The 21,913-nt window shown below is 38.6% G+C and overlaps 1 protein-coding gene across 4 annotated transcripts in view; it reads right to left on the bottom strand.

The window, feature by feature from the left end:
* Window positions 1–21,913, bottom strand: part of CCSER1 (coiled-coil serine rich protein 1) — an 833,168-nt gene that overhangs the window by 589,421 nt on the left and 221,834 nt on the right. For all 4 annotated transcript variants that reach the window (XR_013545785.1, XM_073001955.2, XM_073001958.2 and 1 more), the window contains exon 5: window positions 12,813–12,933. Coding sequence is in view for 3 of the 4 variants with exons in the window: in XM_073001955.2 (XP_072858056.2) it covers window positions 12,813–12,933 (121 nt within the window). In the remaining variant the exon portion in view is untranslated. The remainder of the gene's footprint in view (window positions 1–12,812; window positions 12,934–21,913) is intronic.

Below are 21,913 nucleotides of genomic sequence, written 5' to 3'. Positions count from 1 at the left end.
AAAATGTGTGGGTTTAAAATGTGTTTTAGACTCCAAACTCTCTCCCCTCCCCCACTGTCTTCTCTCTCTGTGTCTTCTCTCTTTTTGTGCTTAAAAGCACAAACCTTTGTCTGAGGGGTCTGTGTGCCTCAGTGATGACCTTCTTTCTTACTTACTTTCGTTCCTCTTTTCCCCATTGTTCCCTCCCTCCCTCCTTTCCTGCCCTTTTTTAAACCTTTATCTTAGGTTAAAAGAAGAAAAATTATCCCCCTAGTGGTAGAGGACAGATTAACCAATTTTGCATTAGTTCTTATGGGAACTAATGCTTCGACTTACAAACCGTGCCTTGACATAAGAACAAAAAACAGTTGGGACGTATTAATTGGGTTTCAATGCATTCCTATGGGAAATGCTGATTTGACTTACGAATGTTTTGATTTACGAACATCTTCTGGGACAGATTAAGTTCATAAGTGAAGGCACTACTGTACAGTAGTAGGAAGCACCAATGATCTGCAGGTAAATGTTGAAGAGCTGCTGTCACTCAGAACAGACAATAGTAGGTCTGATAAAACATAAGGCAACTTTTTTTGTTCAGCTCAGATCTGTATTCTTGGCCTCTGAGATTTTTCAAAATATATTTAATGTTTGCAGCAATTAGAATCAGAACACAACTGGTAACCCCCTCAGCACTGGAAATGTTATTCAGTCTCATTCACACTTCCAAGCATCCTTCTCCCAAAAATGCCCATATGTTTACATGTTTTTACCTGCAACAGAAGGGCTGGTTCCAAAAACTAAAGCACCTGCTTTCATTAAGCCATAGAATAAATCAACTCATGTCTTTAGCCCATTGATCATATGACATTTAGGAAAAGGCACAAAGGAAGAAAAAGCTACTTGATGATATCTAATCACAGTATTGCAGTACAAATCATAACAACACTAGAGATCAATTTTATACAATTAACAGTTTACTCACATTCTCAGTTTAAGTATGCAAAGGGAAGTTTAAAGACACTGTGACCTTCTGTGTAATTTCAATGTTCTGTCTTTCTATACATAGTAAAAATAATTGTTCATCACATGAGCCTGGAGAAGCTGTCAGTCTCGGGTGAATTATCTCCACAATTACAGGGAGTATACCTGAGAGACTGGGGACTCAGTACAACACAAACCTGAGGTGTAGTGTCACATGTGCACCTATGGCTGCATACATAGGATCACCCTCAGCATACTGAAAAGCAGTGAATTTGATTTTGTGTACAAATGGCTGCAGCGCCTGGAGGATCCCCACATTACCACTTAATGCTGTCTGTTTTAGTTTGTCCTTCACAGCTCTTAAGCCCTAGGGGTAAAATTTGCTTAATGATTTCTTGATTTGTTGTTTGACAGATCATGGGGAGGGCAGAGGGATGCCGGATGTTAACACAGGACTTTCAGAATGTGGGAGGTGAATTTGCACTTAGCCGTGAATCTGGCAGTGAACACCACACCATCTTGTACTGTATGTCTAAAAACTCTCTTGGATTCTCAGAGCTAGAGACACATTGTGTGTTTGCCCTGTGCCATGAAGTTGGAACCAGTTTATACAGTAGCAACCCTAATAGGGATTTCAAGGTTAAGTGAGACATTTAAGGAGTGGTTTTAACAGCTCCACTCCCCCCGTGAGTTTCCATGGCTGAGTGGGGAATTTGAACCTTGTTCACCAGAGTCCTAGTTCATCACTCTATCCACTACACCACACTGGGAATTAAACTGATAAGAGACAAAGTCAATTCTTCAGAGAAGGAACTAATACAGCTTGTGTGAATCAGTGGGATGTGATTCTTGTGCTATCAAGGCAAGCCTAGCTTTGCATGCAGTTCTGTCTGAACAGTAATTTAGCATTATTCTGGTTAGCAATATGTTTTATGACCATGTCAACAGCTGCCACGGAGCATAATATAAAGCATCACCAGTTCATTACAATAACAAATCTGATAAGACACTTGTTTAGTAAAGTAACTCTTTCAATGTTCTGGCTCAGATAATGCACAGTGAGCATGATTATCTGTTTTTGTCTATTTCACCTTGCAATCTAGGGCCCATCAGTCTACCTGTCTACTTGTTTTCACAGTTGTGAATCTTTGAGTCTTAAGTCCAAACAATTTAATTTAGAGATGCTAAGTGTGAATACCATATGTCCTAGGAGTGGAGGCAAGAGTTTTCTAATCCACAGCTAGTAGCTAATAAATACCAAAGAGCTAACATCACAATTTCAGAAGCACAGAAAGAGAAGTCTGTGTTAAAAATGCAGCCCAATGTCATCATCACCAACCTGTACTGTGACAGCAATATGGTTGGAGTTTCTCCACCACCAGGCTGAACTATCATTCCATTCATCTCTTCTTTCACCTCTTTCGTGTTTTTTTTTTTTTATTTTTATGGAAGCAATTTTTAGGGCAACCTCATCTTATTTGGAACATGCAGCATACACCATGACAGTCATTAAGATCTGTTACAAATTTCTCCCATTAGGCATGTCCAGAACTGAAGAGGGCTTTATAACTATGACTGTCTACCACTGACAAATTGGTTAAGAGAGACAGTGCATTTGCAATGATTAAGCTCTGTTGCACCAATTCAACTCTTTTCACACTTATAAATAACTGCTCTTCTCAGCTTCTTCATTCAAGTTATGGGACAGAATTAACAGACAAAGTATCATGTAGTTACGATTTAAGACTTCAGGGTCTTCAGTTAGATTATTTCTTCCAGTTTGAAAGGAAATATACCTGTATATTAACATATATTAAAACATCTGACTGTTCCTAATTAATTTTAAATCCTAATGATCCTAATGAACATTTTATGACAGAACTAAATCTCTATAACTGGCATTTAAATCCCACAAATCATATTTTACAGACAGTTCTTCTCATGTTCCATCTATGTGCTAATACAGAGATCCATTTCTTGTCCTTGATTTGTTCTCTAAAGTGATAAAGGAAGGGCAACGTCTTTTGCTGTATGCTCCAAAAATCATTTTTGTTCCTGGACTATCTTCCTACCACTCTCTTAAGCAACTGGTTCTTTCATGTTCATCTCAAAAAGGTTCCAATTTCAACGTACACAATTCAGACACAACATTACATACGAAGTGTGTGTAAGAGCATACTACTTGGCTGCCTGCATGAACAGCTGGGCATGTTGACTGGGGACAGACTAGTAAAACATCCGGAGTTTCAACTGCTATTGGAAGAGGCTCACGAAACTGGTCAGAATTATTACAAGTAGCATATGGCGATGCTGCGGGTTAAAACGCAGAAGCCTCTGTGCTGCAGGGTCAGAAGACCTGCAGTCATAAGACTGAATCTACGCAACGGAGTGAGCCCCCATCGCTTGTCCCAGCTCCCGCCAACCAAGCGGTTCGAAAGCATGCAAAATGCAAAATGTGAGTAGATAAATAGGTACCATCATGGTGGGAAGGTAACGGTGTTCCGTGTCTAGTCGTGCTGGCCACGTGACCACAGAAGATTGTCTTCAGACAAACGCTAGCTCTATGAGTTGGAAATGAAGATGAGCACCGCCCCCTAGAGTCAGACACAACTGGACAAATTGTCAAGGGGAACCTTTACCTTTACTAGCATATGACTGACAATATAAAATGATACACCTCAGTAAAATATTTCTTTTTTAAAGCATATTTAGACTAGAATCTTTGCTTCTCTCATCCTCACATGTGAGACAAGAATGGATTTACTGCTTTGAATTATTGGTATTGCTTTTGCTTACCACTTTTTACTGTGGCATTTGTTTGATGCTTTAGTAGTGTATACTCACTGTTGTTAGCTTTACATACTGTCTTTTAATGATGTAAGCTGCCTCGGGTCCTTATTTAAGGAGAAAGGTGGGGTAAAAGTATTTTAAATAAATAATAAATATATATTACTGTACTTATCTCATTTTTCTCTCTCATCAAGGCATTTTGTACAGCTGTTCAATAAGGAGAATAATTATTTTTGTGCAAAATGAATGGCTGCTGCTTTGTTGCATGGACCTCTATGGATTATAGGTATAACAAAGTTGTGCGCAACTTTTATATAAAATGTTTATTTATTTTATTTATTTATTTGATTTTTACCCCGCCCCTCTAGACAACGTCTACTTTCTGCACTTGCTATTATGGGCTTGTTTTTCTATTCAAAGGGGAAAGGATATTAGTTTTGAGCAAAGAACAGACTGTACAAATTTCCATCAATGAGGAAAAAATGTGATCTCGTGCTATCCTGGCTGTTTAGCCTGTGGGGCTAAACAATTCCTCTATGAGATGTCTCATCAAGCCAACCTAAAATAAAAAGAATGACGAATTTAGTCTTTACATCCCTAAGTTAGACTGCAAATCTACTACATTTACCTGAGAGTAAGTCTTTTTCAGCTGAAACACAGCTTACTTCTAAATAAGCATGCAGAGGATTATCCTGTCATCAGGTCTTTAGGGCTCAGTCTTAAGACCAGTAAGCAGAATTTCAATATAAAATGTTAATATTAAAATCTTTGAAAATCTAGGAAAACAAATGTATATAAAGAATGATGCACTGAAACACAAAACTTGTAATTATATACAGTGGTGCCTCGCTTAACGAGCGCACCGTTTAATGACGAATCCACATAGCGTTTTTTTTTTTAGATCGCTAATGCGATCACATTACGATGTTCTGAATAGGAACATTTCGCTTACCGATTTTCGCATTGCGATGGTTTTTTAAACAGCTGATCGGCTGTTCCAAAATGGCCGCCGGGTGCCCAAAATGGCCACCGCAAGTGTTTTCGTGCCCTGCCCTCACTTACTGAGGGCGCAAAAATGACGGCGCTATGGAGGATCTTCGCTGAACTGTGAGTTTGGGCCCCATAGGAATGCATTAAACCAAGTTTAATGCGTTTATATGGGGTTTAGCGATGTTTCCCCATAGCGACGATTAATCCGGAACGGATTAACGTCGCTATGCGGGGCACCACTGTATTCTACCAGAAGATTCAATTTCTGCTATTGTGTACTTTTAGCAGAGGAAAAAGTTGCACAGTCTCACCCACCACAACCTCTAATATTTTAACAGAGCAGCATAGATTCACGTTAAACCATTTATAGATATATTAAGGAACTGCATTGAAAAATGTTCACATTCACTGAATTCTTACACTTTAACAGCATACCAAGCATGAACTCTTGAACATCTACACTTCTACTGTTGTCCGAAGAATCTAATTCAGTGCAAATAACCTTATGTTACTTTCAACCTTCTTTCCACATAATACTTGGAATCACAATAGATTTTCAACAGCATGACAGCAAAGTTAGTTCTTACCTATTGTTCCTATTGACAGTTCATCTGAGAAAGGCATAAAGGCAACACTTCCATCATTTTTGTAAAGTTGTTGAAGTTTGCCAAAAATGTTTCTCTTGAAGGATATATAGAGGAGTTTGCTTGTCAAAGGAAATGTAACACACAGAAGGGTTTTTAAAATGACTTCTCCATTTCTCTGCACCTTCCAGAATAGGTTACTGTTTTATAAAATGGTTGTTGTTATGATCATTTATCCATATAATCATTTTTTGTATAGCAATTAAGAGTGTTGGCCTACAACATTAGAAACAGATGTTCCATCCCCTACTGAAGCATAAAATCCACTGGGTGGTTTGTGGATGGGGTTGATAAAGTGGAGAAGAGACTTGCATTGCTTTGAGCTCAGTGAAGAAAAGGCAGGCTATACGCGTAACAGAAACAAGTTTTGTTTTCCACTGTGATCATATGATCTTATGTCATAACGTTTCAAGACAGTCATCTCACAGGTCTGTTCTGTGATCGAAAAGGAGTTTACCTCTTATAGGAAGTCCATCTACCTGCACCAACAAGACTAGCAATACCGTCTACAAAGCAGTTCAGGGGTTTACTACCTCTGGTGTTCTTATGAATGAGGGTCAACACAGTATGTCTTTGCACGTCCTTCTCCCTAGGGGTGGGGGTGGATGTGGAATCCTTCATTCTTTCCTTCCTTGAGATACCGTTTAATATTGAGGTAGCTTTCAACCAGTTATAGTACAATATAACAAAACAAAAATTTATATAAAATAATAAACAATAAATGAAGCTGTAATCCCGTACGCACTTATGTGGCAGTAAAACTCACTCAACTCAACTGGATTTCTTTCTGACTGAACAGACAGTATAGAAGTGTGTTGTAAATCTGGCACTCCAAATAAGTGTCTTTCAGTTCTTCAGAATGGTTTAGGTCCTCTCCTAAACCATGAAAGCCTTCATAAACAGGAAGATCTTGATACCTTCTAAAAACTACCAGTCACCTTAGATATTACTTTCAATTTTGTAAGTCCTCTTTTATCTCCATCCTGCTTGTCTTTACATCCTTCGTACTGGGGCATGCTATTAATTATATTTTTAACAAGGAGAACAGACACCAAGAGATAGTCTTTCCCCAAAAACAAGCCAGTGACATGTTATGGGAATCTAGGCAGGTAATGAAAACATTATACAGTGGTGCCTCACAAGACGAATTTAATTAGTTTTGCAGTTAATGTCTTGCAAAAAATTCATCTTGCAAAACGCGTTTTCCCATAGGAATTCATTGAAATCTAATTAATGTGTTCCCATGGCAAAAAAAGTCAGAACAAAGTCAAATTTGGTTTACAAAGGGTTTATTATGTGCTCTTTGAAGCCATACATATTGTGCAGATGATTTAAAAATTTAATAAAAAAACTTTAACTTTTTAAACATCATAGAAAAACATTTAAAAATCAGCAAACATGAGGCAGGAACAAAAAAGGAAAATATTCGTCTTGCGACGCATGGCCATAGGAACATTCGTCTTGCGAGTCATCAACCCCATCACCAAAACCATTTGTCTTGCGAGTTCTTCGTCCTGCGAGGCACCACTGTACTGTTTTTTTCTTGCAAGGGAAGGCTGTTCTCCACCTCCTCAATGGCATTTTCCTATACCAGCAGATCTAAAATCCATTATGTCATCCTTGCATTCTTTGTTTCAAATGCTCTTGGCTTTGGGGAGGAAGCCTAGCTCAGTGCCAGAACACATGGCTTGCAAACAGAAGATTCCAGGATCAATGCCTGGCATTTCCAGCTAAAATGTCTGTGTAGCACAGCATAGGACAGCTTACGTGTTAGGTATGTACTGCAGAGCCAGAATTTGGGAGTTCAATTAATTCCCCATTGTGCCTCTGTGGAGAGCAGCTAACCTGTGTAACCTTGAACAAGTTGCATAGGCCCAGAAATGATCCCAGAATAAGTGGATGGTAAATATTTCTGAGTACTCTATAGATTAAAAAAACTGGGAAGGATCATCATAAAATGGAACCAATCTAATGGAATCCTGCTATTGTTGTTGCTGCCTACTAATAAGGGGGACCAGTATAATATAGTGGAAATTCTCAGGAGAAGAGAACATTGGTGTCATTTTTTTTCTTTCTCAAAGGCACCTATTTTTTTTCATGGCTGGGTGACCTTGCGGAGGGACACAAAATGATTATGAAGGGCTTCATGCTATAAATTGGACACACATTGTTCACCGTTGTTTCAGAGGTTCAAAGATCCTACACAGCACTCTGAAAGAGTCTGAATGCTCACTCAAAATAGATATGTGGTACCAAAATGGACACACACAAATTGTATCAATCTGCACTGGTTGGATGTGTATCCTGTTACATCGGACCACGGCACATTATTGTGATTTGTCACTCTTGCTGGCATCAGTCAACAAAGTCTTACCTGACGGCCAATACCTGCAACATCTAAGAATGGCTTGGCAAGGTAGCATAAGCTTCCTTTTTGTACTCTGTGATCAAAACTACAGACACAGAGCACAAAACTATCTTCTTTTCTGATGTTTGCAACTAGGAAACGCCCCTTGTTTTCTATAGACGGCTCAACATGCCCCTGCTTTTCCAGTCTTTTTAAAATGAAGTGACAGAATATATTTAGCCCTTCCTACCCATCTAACGGAAAGTTCACAATAAGTTTTAGCATCCATATCCTTTCAAGAGAGCCTTACTAAACCATCACCATAGCAACACCAAGGAGGCCTGGAATGTTTACCCAAATGTCAGCACACTTTTAAAAATTGTTTCATTTCTAAGAATTTAAACAACAAATCAACTTTGAACAAATGTCACATAGCAGGTAGAATGTGTGCAAAAATGTAATCTAGGTTTGAAGTGTTGGAACACCCTTGTTTATTGAATTCCTGCCCCCTCTTCTACTGAAACCACTTGTAAATGCTGTTTGAAAAATATCCTACAGAATGACTAGGCCAGGGGTGGAAGATAAATGTGTTGAAGAAAGCTAAGAAAAAGATATGAACAGTTAGTTATGCACTGAAAGGGTTATATTTAAGACATTATATTTGAGGCTGTTGTACCACTGAACCCTTTGCTTCCAGCAGTCTATCACACTGCACTCCCCAGACATTCAACTGAAAAATTCAAACAGTTCCATACAGTAACTCATGCAGCAGAACCAAATATAAACTATGTGTAAGGAGCTACATCAGAGGTCGGCCACTTGTAACCAGCAGATAGTGTTGAACTGCAACTCCTCTACAGTAAATTGCTTACTGTAGACTACTTTCAGCAAGATTGAGGGAAGCTTATACATCTGGAGTGGAATGGACAGCAAGCTGACATATGCTCTGACCACCAACCCTGGTTTCCCCAAGATGAAAGAGAGATGAGTTTTGTCTGTGATACCACACCAAGCTCTACAGATCTTTGGGACAGCAGCAAAATATAGTTTGATGGGTTTCAGAGCCTTCCCAAATTCAGTAGGATATCAAAGAGGATATCTACTTGTTAGTCTCTGGAGAAGAATGTGGGCTTACTCCAGCCTAAAAAAATTAGTTCATCATTGAGGAACATATCTGTAAACCATTGGCCAAGAGATTTTAGTGTCTAGCTTATAAAATCCAAATGACTCTAGGAGCAGTGATTAAATTATCAACTAGTTCAAACTGGCCTTCAATGGCACTTCAAAACTTATTCCTCAAGTAAGAATGCTGCATTCTTCCTTATTTATTTAACAAGAACTGCATACCACTTTACAACCAAAATGGCTCTTAAAATTGTTTATATTAATAAAGTCAGCCATAAAGCCAAATGACACTGCTTTTCACAGTGACAGATCCATTATAATTTGTGCTGTTAATGATATTACATAATGTTGGCTCTATTCTGTGAAAAGAGTTGGTAGCAAAAGGACACCATTAGAGGAAGAGACATGATCTCTTCACCTCCATCAAATGTTCTTACTACTGTTGGTGCTCCATGCAGTCTGTAGCAGAAGGCTACTTAGATGGATAACACTAACGACCAAACAGTGGCTGAAATCCTGTGTGCAACCGAAAATATGCCATTGTAAGTGGAAAATTGGCAGGGAATAAGTCAACATTCATTCATACTTCAAAGTTGTAATTCTGGCAGACCGTAATGACTGAACACTCATACTGGCAAATAAAGCACTTGTCTACATCTAGAACACTAATTGCAAAACAAAGGAAGAAAATTTGCAAACTAGAGGAGTTGTGAAAAAGTCAGATATTTTCAAAAGTTAAGGAATTCCCTCCTTAAATGAACATCTGTAATGTATAGTTCAGCTCTTAGAGACAATGACATCTGGACACATGGGCTGGATAGTAAAATATACAGTTCTATCCTCAGTCCTCTTGCTTGTGTTGCTCTCATTTTATGTCTGTGCCAATGGACATAGTGAATTAACCTCCTCTTCGTGAGGAGGGTTCTGCTTAGCTATGTGTTTAACACTCACTCCTGACTTAAATCTAACTGCTGGAACATCTGACTGTGTGTCCATGAAATGTGGTGGAGCTTCTTTAAACAAATTATAGAGTAAAGCCTAACTTTTTCATTTTTTACAAAGGCAATTATTTTATTATAGTCTACCCTATTAGCTGAACTCCTGTCACTTAGCATAGTAACTTATACCAGAAAAGGCCCATCGAGTCATTGCAGATTTGGTGAGTCAGGTACTCTGTAACTTAACACTGATTCAAATGGGGTTAACTCTAACTGCAATTTACTATTCTAAAATTAGTCACAGCTAGAATCAAAGGAACTTATGAAGGACTTGACACATCAAATCCCAATGGGCCTAGTCGAGTGTTACTGACTATGCTAAGCAACAGGATTTCACCAAGTACAGTATATTATATTATATTGTGATACATTGTATTATATTATACTGTTTTATGGCTTACTCTAAGTACTGCATATTACCAGTTGTGGAGATGACAGAATGGCAGTTATGGAAAACTCTGTGAACAGTATTAAGTTTCTATAATGCTATGCCATGTTCTATCATATTGCCAAGAACAAAAAAGATATCTTATTCTGTAGAATTCTACGTCAGTTTTCTCCATCTGGCATTTCTTTGTTGCCAACTGAATAGTAAAATACCAAGCAAATGAAGGAAGGTTTTGCAAATGAAGTGACTAGGCAACAGGACAGAACTTTGAAGTGTGATGACATTAAAGATGCTTAAACAGTTCTCCAGAGACAGGCATGGAAGAGAAGTTCACAGCCTCAAAAAGCTGACTTCAAAGTAGAAGGTGTGTTTTACAAGCTCTGGAACTCTTCTCCTGCTCAAATTAAAACCCAAGCAGGGAAAGAACTGCCAACTTCATTGGCACTAAAAGAATGTTGTTGGACAGGGATTGTGGAAGCTTAGCAGTGGCTGTGTTAAAGAAAGGGAGGAGACTATCCATCCGCACACTTAGATTTTGTCCCCATTACTCCTTTTGCCTTTCCTGGTCCATTTGGGTGGGCGAAACGTAGCCTTCCAGATATTTTTTTGGCCTGCAGTTCCCATCAACACTAACTAGCACACCCTGTGACAAAGTATATTGGGAGCTGCAGTCTTGGACAGCTGCATTTTGACCACCTCTGCCATACAAGCTACAGATGCAACTCTCCTATTGTGTGACAGGCATACAAAGAAAAGAAGTTCCCTTTTCTCAAGTCCTTGGATCACCTTTGAAAGTCAACCCAAGTTTGGGACCTGCAACCATGAAAGCATTTCCATCAGCCTTCAAAAACTAAATTAGACGAGATTGCTCACACTGGGTTTACACAACTTGCCCATATTCTGGCTGTCCTGGTGCAGACAACCACGGCAACACAGTGGCATCTAAGGACAATTCCAGTTCCACAAATAATGTTAGCATCAGAGCCATCAATGCAAGTAAAAAAAAAATGATCAGAATGACAATATGTGAAATTTTGTCTCTGTTGCAGCAGTTTAACTAAAGTTATTGCAAAATAATCAGCCAGCTATCCAACCAAGTCTGGAACCAAAGTCAATATACATTAGCAATGTCTTCAAAAATAATCTTATGGTGGACAGCTGAACGTGCAAACAAATGATTCCATTCTCCAAAATAACTCCAGTTTATGAATGTGGGATATTGTGCTTCTGTAGCCACTGTTCAAAATGCCAGGAAATGGCCTGAAACTGCTGCACAATTTTGTGCCCCCATTGCCAGCAGGAAAAAGGATGGCAAGGTTTACATACTATCCTGTGCTCACTACCATTCACAATGTCACACCAAGCAAGGGAAAATCTCAGAATCTGACTCCTTTTTTAGAGGAGTCTATAGGGGCGGGGTAAAAATCAAATAAATAAATAAATAAATAAATAAATAAATAAATCTGATAAATACATCTCATCAAAAAAACAAAACAATTGCCATGGCTGTTTTCTCAGCAAATGCGAATGGAATCTCAATATACTATTTCATCCAGGGTTGGAAAATTGTGAATATTTGCTACATCCTTACACCTAATGAAACCAGACCTGCTGAAATGAATGGGACTCAACAGTCAGAAACAGGATACCCACTTCCTAGAAGGAACAACCAGTCTTCAGAAAGAGAAGGCATATAATGCCATCGTCTCCCTGGAAAAAGAGATACCATACAGTACATACGTCTGTGGTTTTTCCCTGTGGTAAGAGCCAAGTAAAAAAACAACCATCTGATTTAGCAGATGATACTGTTGCACTATAGTCCATATGAGACCTAGCCAGTTGCTCCATTTATAGATATAGCGCACGGAGACTATGCATGTTTCACAAAAAGAGTATAAAGGTTTACCTTGACAATTGTCCATTCGTGTCTGACTCTAGGGAGTGGTGCTCATCCCAGTTTCCAAGCCGTAGAGCCAGAGTTTGTCCGTAGACAGTTTCCATGGTCATGTGGCCAGCGCGACTAGACACGGAACACTGTTACCTTCCCACCAAGGTGGTACCTATTTATCTACTGGCATTTACATGATTTCGAACTACTAGGTTGGCAGGAGCTGGGACAAGTGATGGGAGCTCACTCCGTCACGTGGATTCGAACTGCTGGTCTTTTGACCTTGCAGCCCAGAGGCTTTTGTGGTTTAACCCGCAGCGCCACCACGTCCCTAAAAAGAGCATAATATATCATAGCAACATGACTTTACATTTGTTCCCTGCACAGTGATCGATCACCATAGTATGCAATGATACAGCTAGTTTGGCCCAAAGTAGCTAAATGTATTCCAACTTGGAAAAACTCCACATACTATTTCCATCTAAAAATACAGAGTTCATCTCATCTTAGTACTCCAGATTACCTTTAAAAAGAAGAAACTTACCCCTAGAGTAAATTGTAACCACATGTTTTAAGACAGTTGTCTTAAACAAACAACATACATGTTAGTAAGTTATATCTGATGCTAATCATTTAACACGCACTAGAAACAGAAAAAAATATTGCAATGTTATTCACTCACTGTTTGGTCACTTCAGGCATTTTTGGCTGTTCCTTCTTCTTTCCTTCAGCTGCAGATTCAATGGGAGTAAGTAGCACTGCAGCACAGGAGACTATAGACTGGTGGGAATCTTCTCGGCACACTGCAAAATAAGAGCAGTCTGGTCATTACCGGTGCACTTATGCTTAAAATCTGCTTTGGACATATCCATCAAAGAATGCAGAGCATGACAACACGGTGAGACACAATTTGAAGAAGTTACATTGTGACATTCATAACTGAGTAGGGAAAGTAAAAGGTAATTTACACAACTTCAAGTTGCTTTCAACGTTACATGACAACCTTCTTCATGATAGTCAGACATTTGTTTATCGCCTGAAATGATACAGCCTGGCAAATGATGTATCACGTGTGCTTGCTAATTGTATCAGTTCTGAATATATAGTATGGGAAGGAAACTGAGTCCTTCCCTGGAAAGCCTGTACAGTCATGCCCCGCTTAATGATTGTCCCGCATCACGACGAATTCGCTTTATGATGTTTTTGCGATCGCTACTGCGATTGCAAAACAATGGTCTAAATGGGTGAATTTCGCTTGCCGATGATCAGTTCCCTGCTTCAGGAACTGATTTTCGCTTTACGGCGATCAAAAACAGCTGATCGTCGGGTTTTCAAAATGGCCACCGGGTGCTTAAAATGGCTCCTCGCTATGCTTAGGGACGGATTCCTCGCTATACAGGCACCAAAAATGGCCGCTGCATGGAGGATCTTCGCTGGACAGTGAGTTTTTAGCCCATTGGAATGCATTGAATGGTTTTCAATGCGTTTCAATGGGCTTTTTAATTTTGCTTTATGATGTTTTCGCTTAACAGTGATTTTCTTGGAACGGATTATCGTCGTTAAGCACGGCACCACTGTACCAGGTATTAAAACATTAGGGACAGCAACATTAAGCGCAGCTTCAGGGGGGGAAGGCAAAAATGTTGCTTTATTATCGTTCGTCCCCTAATTTTTTAATTAGCGGATGAATAATAATTTAATGAAAATTTTATGAATTTTATAAAAATTTAATTTTATGTCTTCATGAAACCATCCAATTTTTCCTGCCATTATAAAAATCCATTTAAGACCTTTGAAATTTCTTTTGCTTGGTATTTTGGACACTGCAGTGTCTAAGAGTTCTGCATAATTGTTTCTTTTCTTTCTATTACACGCCCTCAGGAGAATTTCTCTTCCTTTGAATTTCTTTCGTCTTGATCTAATTAATTAAAAATTAATTAATTCCACCAGGAGAAATATTTGGCACAGCTATAGTCAAATCTGATCTTCTAAGGGCAGGGTGGATTTGATTGATCTAAATTTTAAAAATCAGATGATGATTCAAATTTTTTAAAAAAATCAATTTTAAAAAATCAAATCATGATTTTAGATCAATTTGATTTTTTTAAATGGCATGTCTTCTTAGCTCAGTCAGTCTAGTTTTCAAATTGAGTCCATCTTTCATCCCATGCAACAAAGCTCTACAACTTTCTATGCATGTCTGAAATCAAGCAGCACTTGAAAACTCCAAAAAAATTCAACTAACCAAAAAAAATGTATGTTTTAATATTTTGTGCAAATATTTTCATATTCATCCAAGCAACATAATGCTGGGATGCTGTAGCTACTAAGGGCCATACCATTAAGAGATATCTTAATTAGACAAATCAGATTAAATACAGTACTCTATGCTGCCCTCAATTCCAGCTTCACCACTACCCTGAAGTTAGATGGCTAAGTAGAGCCTCATGGTGCAGTGGTTAAACTGCTGTACTGCAGCCAAAACTGTGCTCACGACTCGGGGTTCAATCCCAGATAGCCGGCTGAAGCTTGACTCAGCCTTCTATCCTTCCAAGGTCAATAAAATGAGTACCCAGCTCGCTGGGGGGGCGCAATGTGTAGCCTGCATAATTAACTTGTAAACCGCTCAGAGAGTGCTTGAAGCGCTATTGGGTGGTATATAAGCAGCATGCTTTACCTATGTTTCAGAGGTTTCTGACCACTGGAGAGGGTGCACAAAGTCTATACAACTGAAAATTACCATACAAATGAAACTACCCTTCTGTGTATTTACATAGCAATCAATATAACTCTTATAAAACAGACCTAAAATTCTGGGGACCAATTTCTCTGGGCCCAGAACCCTTTGGGTGTGTGTGAAATCAGGCCCTTTAACCTGAGCAATCAATAGTTCCAATTTAGAAGGAAAGACTTCCTGTCTGAAGAAAAAAACGGTGTTTATATTAATTCATATCATTTTCTTTTCATTTTGTTAATTAAACAAGACCTTGGAGAACAGGGAAATAGTATGTCCCCTTGGAGGTGCAATTCTCCCAAGGAACATTTTTAAAAATGTTCTATCAGTAGCAACAAGAACAACAAAGAGTTTTAAGACTGCTGTTCTGTACCATCAAGTCCAGACTGACTTATAGCAACCTTTATAGGGCTATACTGTATAGTGAGATATTTAAGGAGTGGTTTTACCAGGGGATTTAAACCCTGGTCTCCAGAGTCCTAGTCAATCACTCTATCCACTATACCACATTGGGTGTCAGGATTGTAAGCCACCTGATTCCTATTTCTGAAAGAAAATAATTGAGAAAAACTTTATTTTAGTTGTGGTTAACCAAATATAATAACACATGAGCGCATGTGTAAATTATCTGCCTCTATATCTGTACCTGTGGCACCAGAAATTGAGATTTGTCAATTTTTGCCTTCATTTATATAATATATAGCCTATTTTCTGTCCTTTTTTATTAAATCTTACGCTTCTACCATCTCACAGATAACATACCATCTTCAAAGGGAATGAGGTTGCATTTAAAAGCAGGAACCATAAACATGGTAATTTTTTTTCATCACACCAAAGAGGTGAACTTGCCTATAAAGTGGTCAGCATTATTTAATATAAAACATCTAAGAGCTTTTACTCCATGACAGCTGTTCAGTGACTCTGGAAGGAAATGATGGATGCTATCTAGTTCCCTGCGGTCTGATATCTAACATAATAAAAGCCAAAGCAACCTATGCTAATTAGCCATCCTGCTGGGATAATTGAATCACTGCTTGCTTATCCTGTACTTAAGTATAGCTTTTGCTTACTAAGTCACCTCCCCAGGTACAAAGTGGCATCCAAAGAGTTGCTATTCCTTAAGTGTCACCTTGCATAGGACTATCTGATCTGCATGTTCTATTCACCATCTCTCCCAACTACTAAATTTAATCACAATAACAAATAATTCTTAGAATGCCTCTTTTTGTCCTCAGTTTGTACTCTACTTCATTTCCTCGCATAAAACCTGCCACTGATAACCTAGTATTTCCTGTAGCAACTACACGGAACATAAAGTATATCAGTTCAACAAATCACTTGCCAATAAAGCTGTTTTCAACAAAACTGGTCACGAGCTGAAGTTGAAGCTGTGAGAGATACAAAACGCATGGCTAAATAGGAAGGCTGAGGAGATCTGGAAGTTCACTGATTGTGGGGAAACAAAATAGTTTTTTTGAAGCAGTCAAAACTATGTATGTCTCCCAAGATTTCTGGGAATGGAAAAAGAAGGCAAAAGAGAGATCCTTCTGTTGCCATTGTCTACTCCAACATATGCACTCTGGCTGGGAAGCAGAAGGCTTCCCCGTTTCTGAAGTTTCCCTGTAGGATTCTGGGTGACTTCAAAGGCTCGAAGCCGTAGATTTACAAAAATCCCATTCTGTTCAAAATATTAAGTTTCAACTAGAGTTCAATCAATTGAACTTTCAATTCGGATTCACCAAAATCTCACTAATTCAATGGGGCTAGTCTAGTTATTATGCTAAACAACTGGATTTCAGCCGTTATTACATACGTGTCCTTATTCACCAATATATTTATACACAGATACGTTCAATGACATGTGTAGGAATGGATGATAATTCAAAACACTACAATTCAGAACTTCCCAAAGTTCTTACATTTCTTCTTCAATTTATTGGAAAGAACGTGAGATTTTTAAAAGTTTGTCTTGGCTAAGAAGCAGAACCGACGTCTTGCATATTCAACCATATGTCACCTAGGTGTTTTCTAGCAGATAAATATTTTTCTATGTAAACTACATATTTTTCTTTGCCACACAAAATTAACATAAACACAATTTTGGTGAATTTTTCATAAAAGACTGTCAAAACATGAAAATATGCACATAATCTCATTATCTCAGCCACTGGGGATCAAACTTGGCCAGACATGTTGATCTTCAATGAGAGCTTCTAAATTGACACAGTCAATACTAAATTCCTTCCAAGTCTGGAACTCCCTCCCATGGGAAGCTAGGTTGGCCCCATCTTTGATATCCTTCTGCAAGCAGGCAAAGACTTTTCTCTTCAGACAAGCTTTCCCTGAGTTACTGGCTGCCTAAGTGGGATTTTTTAGTTAATTATGCATTTACTGCTTTGACTGAATTTTTAGCACTACTTATGTTTTCAATTTTTCAGTGACTTTTTAAAAAAGTATACAATGGTGCCCCGCATAGCGAGGTTAATCCATTCCGGATTAACCGTCGCTATGGGGAAACATCGCTATACGGAACGGAAAAACCCATTGGAAAAACCCATTGGTTCCAATGGGGCCCAAAACTCACCATTCTGCGATGTTTCCCCATCCGGCCGCCATTTTCACGCCCTCGGTAAGCGAGGGCAGGGCGCAAAAACGCTGTGCGTGGCCATTTTGGGCGTCCGGCAGCCATTTTGGAACCGCCGATCAGCTGTTTTAAAAAAATCACTATGCGAAAATCGGTAAGCAAAACGCTTACCGATCGTCGCAAAGCGATTTTCAGCCATAGAAAGCATCGGTATGCGATCGCATTAGCAATCCCAAAAAATGGATTGTCGTTAAACGGTGCGCTTGTTATGTGAGGCACCACTGTACTTAATATTGCCTGCAAAATATTGCCTGTTAATGGTGTAAAATGCCTCAGTATTCATTGTTTCATAGTTTTAAATATTGTCTTTTAATGTTGTTAACGACCAATGTATACTCAATGTTTTCAACTTTAAATATCGTCTTTCATTGTTATAAGCTGCCTTGGGTCCTTTTCAAGAAGAAAGGCAAGATTAAAATATTTAAAATAAATAAAATAAGTACATTCAGTGCCTCCTTGAATAAACTTTTTTGTCCACAACACAGCTGAACACGTGGAGCAAACTCTCCACAGAAAAGATACTTCAGGAGACATTCATCTGACATCCTAACAAGACCACTGAAGTTGACATTGTGTCAGAGCTGTAAAAATATTTCTCATCAACTTTATCCTGCCATTTGATATAGAGTATAGTCTGAATGTAGGCAAGGTGAAAGTGATTGAGCTTTCTTGCATGGCATTGATAGACAGTCTGAGTCTCTTCTCCATCAAGCAGAGATGACAGAACAGCAGCTTTATACATCTTCATCTTCATGGAGAGAATGGTTCCATGTCAAGCCACACAGATGATCAAAGCCTTCCAAAGGCAAATGCTGGCTTTAGAGATTTATGGGGTCACTTTTTCATCATCAGTGAGAATGCAGCAGGGACAGGGCTTCTAAGATACATGAACCAATTCACCACAAAAAGCTGCTATGTCACCACGATCTTATCAGTACTGATCTTCAAGCTGAAATAGCTACAGGTAGAGGAAAATTGACCAAGATCTGTTTGCACATCCAGAAGTGTGGTGGCATTAAGAATGCAATCATCAGCAACAAGAGCTCATGCACTGTGTAAAATGAGACTTTAGTTATGGCCTGAAGATGCCGCAGATTTAACAGTTTTCCATCAAATGTTAACCACCAGTGTCTTCTTCCTGGTAAGTATCCCACAGCAAACAGAAAACATAAGTTTGAAAAGAGTTTGAGCAAGGACACAGCCTTATTTTACATTGCTGGTAACGGGGAAAGGATCAGAGACAATACTGCTATCAGTGATGTGAATTTTATACCTTCATAGAATTCTCAAACAATGTGAGTCAAGGACATTTTCAGGACATCACAATTTTCAACAGACCTTTTCTGCACACCAAGTTAAAGGCTTGAGCCAGATCTATAAATGTTGTGTTATGGTGCAGGGGAGTGTCTTTAGTATTTGTTTTTTTATAAAGTTTTGTCTTCAGTTTTTCTCTCCTCTATTTCCCTTCCATAGATACAACTGATTCATTGTGTGCATCTATTGTGATCTATGTGTTGCGGTGGATTTGATTTAAATCACAATTTAAATTAAAAACTCATATTTTTGATCATTAAACTTTTGATAAACCAATTTTAAGGATTTCAATAAAAATCATTTTTCTTTACATGATGCTTTAAATCATGATTTAAATCAATTCATTTTAAAAAATAATTTATTTTTATCCACCCTGCTATGCGGGTCTGCCTTTGAAAATACGTTCAAAAGCAGCATGCGGTACATAATGCAACTGCAAGGAAACTACAGCTGCATTACTGTTTAATGATTTTTTTTTCATACATATTAGGCAAGGGCCCTCAATGGATCCTGAAAAAGAACTACTTTATTACTCAGAACTTTGCAAGTCAAACTATTCATAATACAGCAGGAGAACACACGAACACACGAACACACGAACACACGAACACACACACACACACACACACACACACACACACACACACACACACACACACACAAAACCAGCAATCACACATCAAGAAAACACTTGGCAGGATAGAATGGGTTTTACAATTAAAAAACAAACAAACAAATCACCAAAGAAGCAGCTAAATATTTTGAAGGAAATTTCAAAGAACAGCATCACAACTAAAAAGACCTGACCCTTGTTTGCTAATTGGACTTTCCTTAATGGCAGGCTTCTGAGGTAGGTTCTGAAAGACTGGCACAGCTTGTCTGTTTGCGCCTGGGTATGGTTCAGAGCTAATGTGTTTTGATCTTGAAAGCTCTAAAGGATCTGTGGCTAGGATATTTAAAACAATGTTTCCTCCCACAAGTTTTTAGAAGTTAGAGGAAACCTCTGGCCTTTCTATGTTGCTGAAATGACTCTGAAACACTCTGTGGAGAGATGCATGTCGTCAGCTCTGCAGTTAGCCTTCACACCACTGCAAATGTCTTCCTTTCATCCTTCCCCTTCTCTGTACCAAAGCCACTGTCCTGCCCCAGCACAAGAAATGCTTTTCAATGAAAATTACTTACAATCTAGGAGAGATGATACAAAATGAAAAAGGAGAGATAAGTACAGAGTTCTGGAAAAAAAAGGAGCAGATCTTGCCAGCAGAACCTGTTGTTCCTTCCTGACACACTGCTCCCTCTCCCAAGTAGCTAGGTGGGATGCTATGATAGAGAGAATGCTGGAAAGGGAAGGGTCGCACTTAGGAGGACCTTTGGGCAGGAAAATAAGACAGCAAGAAATTTTAACAGTCCAGAATCAGATTACAACTTTATTTCCACCAGTACAGTACTAGCGCAATCTTCCACTCCACAGGTGCATCACTGATTGGATGTTGGCCATAGTATATTGATCTGTTTATTAGAGAATCATAGAATAATCAAGCTGGAGGGGGCCCATAAGGCCATAGAGTCCAACCCCCTGGTCAACGCAAGAATCCAAATCAAAGCAGATCTCACAGATGGGTGTCCAATTTTCTCTTGAAAGCCTCCAGCATTGGAGTACTCACTCATGAGATTCCACCGTCTTACTGCTCTAACAGTTAAGACATTTTTGCCCTTTACAGGGAAAATCCTGAAATGTGTATGCATATAGTGTACATATTAAAGTATGTAGATAGATAGATAGATAGATAGATAGATAGATAGATAGATAGATAGATAGATAGATAGATAGATAGATAGATAGATAGATAGATAGATAGATAGATAGATAGATAGATAGATAGATAGATAGATAGATAGATAGATAGATAGATAGATAGATAGATAGATAGATAGATAGATACACACATAAAAAGAGAACATGTTTAACTGGTCCTTATTTTCACTTTACGTTTTACTCTGATAATAGAAAAAATTAAACTGATAATGATCATTTGCAAAATAAATAATTATTACAGAAATTCTGTTTTTCATTCCATTCTTTAAGCAAATATGAACTGAATGTGACTAGAAATGATCCTCAAAGGATTAGTTGCTTATACATCTGCAATGAAGCCACAGGCCAGGTTCTTTAAACACTGCAGAGGCACAATGACAAAACTGTAATTACTGTAATAGCACCATTACTAGCAAATGAATTACATCCTATCATGCCTTGTCTATTTTCTGCCATCTTTCACTACAGTCACAAAGGGCATAGTTATATCAGTTTTACATTATCAAAAAAGCATCCCAATGGAAAAGGTTAATGCTGACTTTCATAATCAGAAGAGAGATCATATCTAAAGAGCTTTGGGTCCTTCAGATGTACTGTTGCAAAAGAAAATAACATGGTGCAGTCAGCATTACAGTGAAATTAATTAAAAAAAAATACCCAAAGATATTCAGAATTATAATTTGTGCAGGAAAATACACTTTTGAATATACAGAGACATCATTTTCAAGATTCTGGCTTATACTCCACTGTATGTTTTGATGACCTTTTATTACATACATATTTAATTGAAGAGTTTGTACCACTACACATTTGTTGGGGTGGGAGGGAATCTTTGTACATTTCTGAGATTTCCATCAAAACTAAGAAATTCAACCCTCGGGGGGAAATGTTACTATTCATAACGCCAGTATCTTCGCCAGATATATATATACCTGTGGAGGAATAGGAAGAGGGGGAGAGCCCAGCCCAAATCATCCTGTAGCCCCGCTGCCTTTGCAAAGGTTGCTTTGATCCGTTTCCTCCTCTTCCTATGCCTGAAGAGCAATAGTTCAAATGTGACAAGAATCCACAATTTAAAATCAGACTACAGTGGGGTCTTGACTTGAGAACTTAATCCGTATTAGAAGGCGGTTCTCAAGTCAAAAAGTTCTCAGGTCAAATCTGCATTTCCCATAGGAATGCCTTGAAAACCATTTGATCCGTATCTGCTCTTTTCCGTCCATAGAAACTAATGGGAAGCTGCTATTCCGCCTTCGACCACGAGAGGGGGATATT

This window comes from Pogona vitticeps, chromosome 5 (genome assembly GCF_051106095.1).
Source record: "Pogona vitticeps strain Pit_001003342236 chromosome 5, PviZW2.1, whole genome shotgun sequence".
NCBI classification, from domain to species: Eukaryota; Metazoa; Chordata; class Lepidosauria; order Squamata; family Agamidae; genus Pogona; species Pogona vitticeps.
This window is presented reverse-complemented; position numbering and strand designations above follow the sequence as displayed.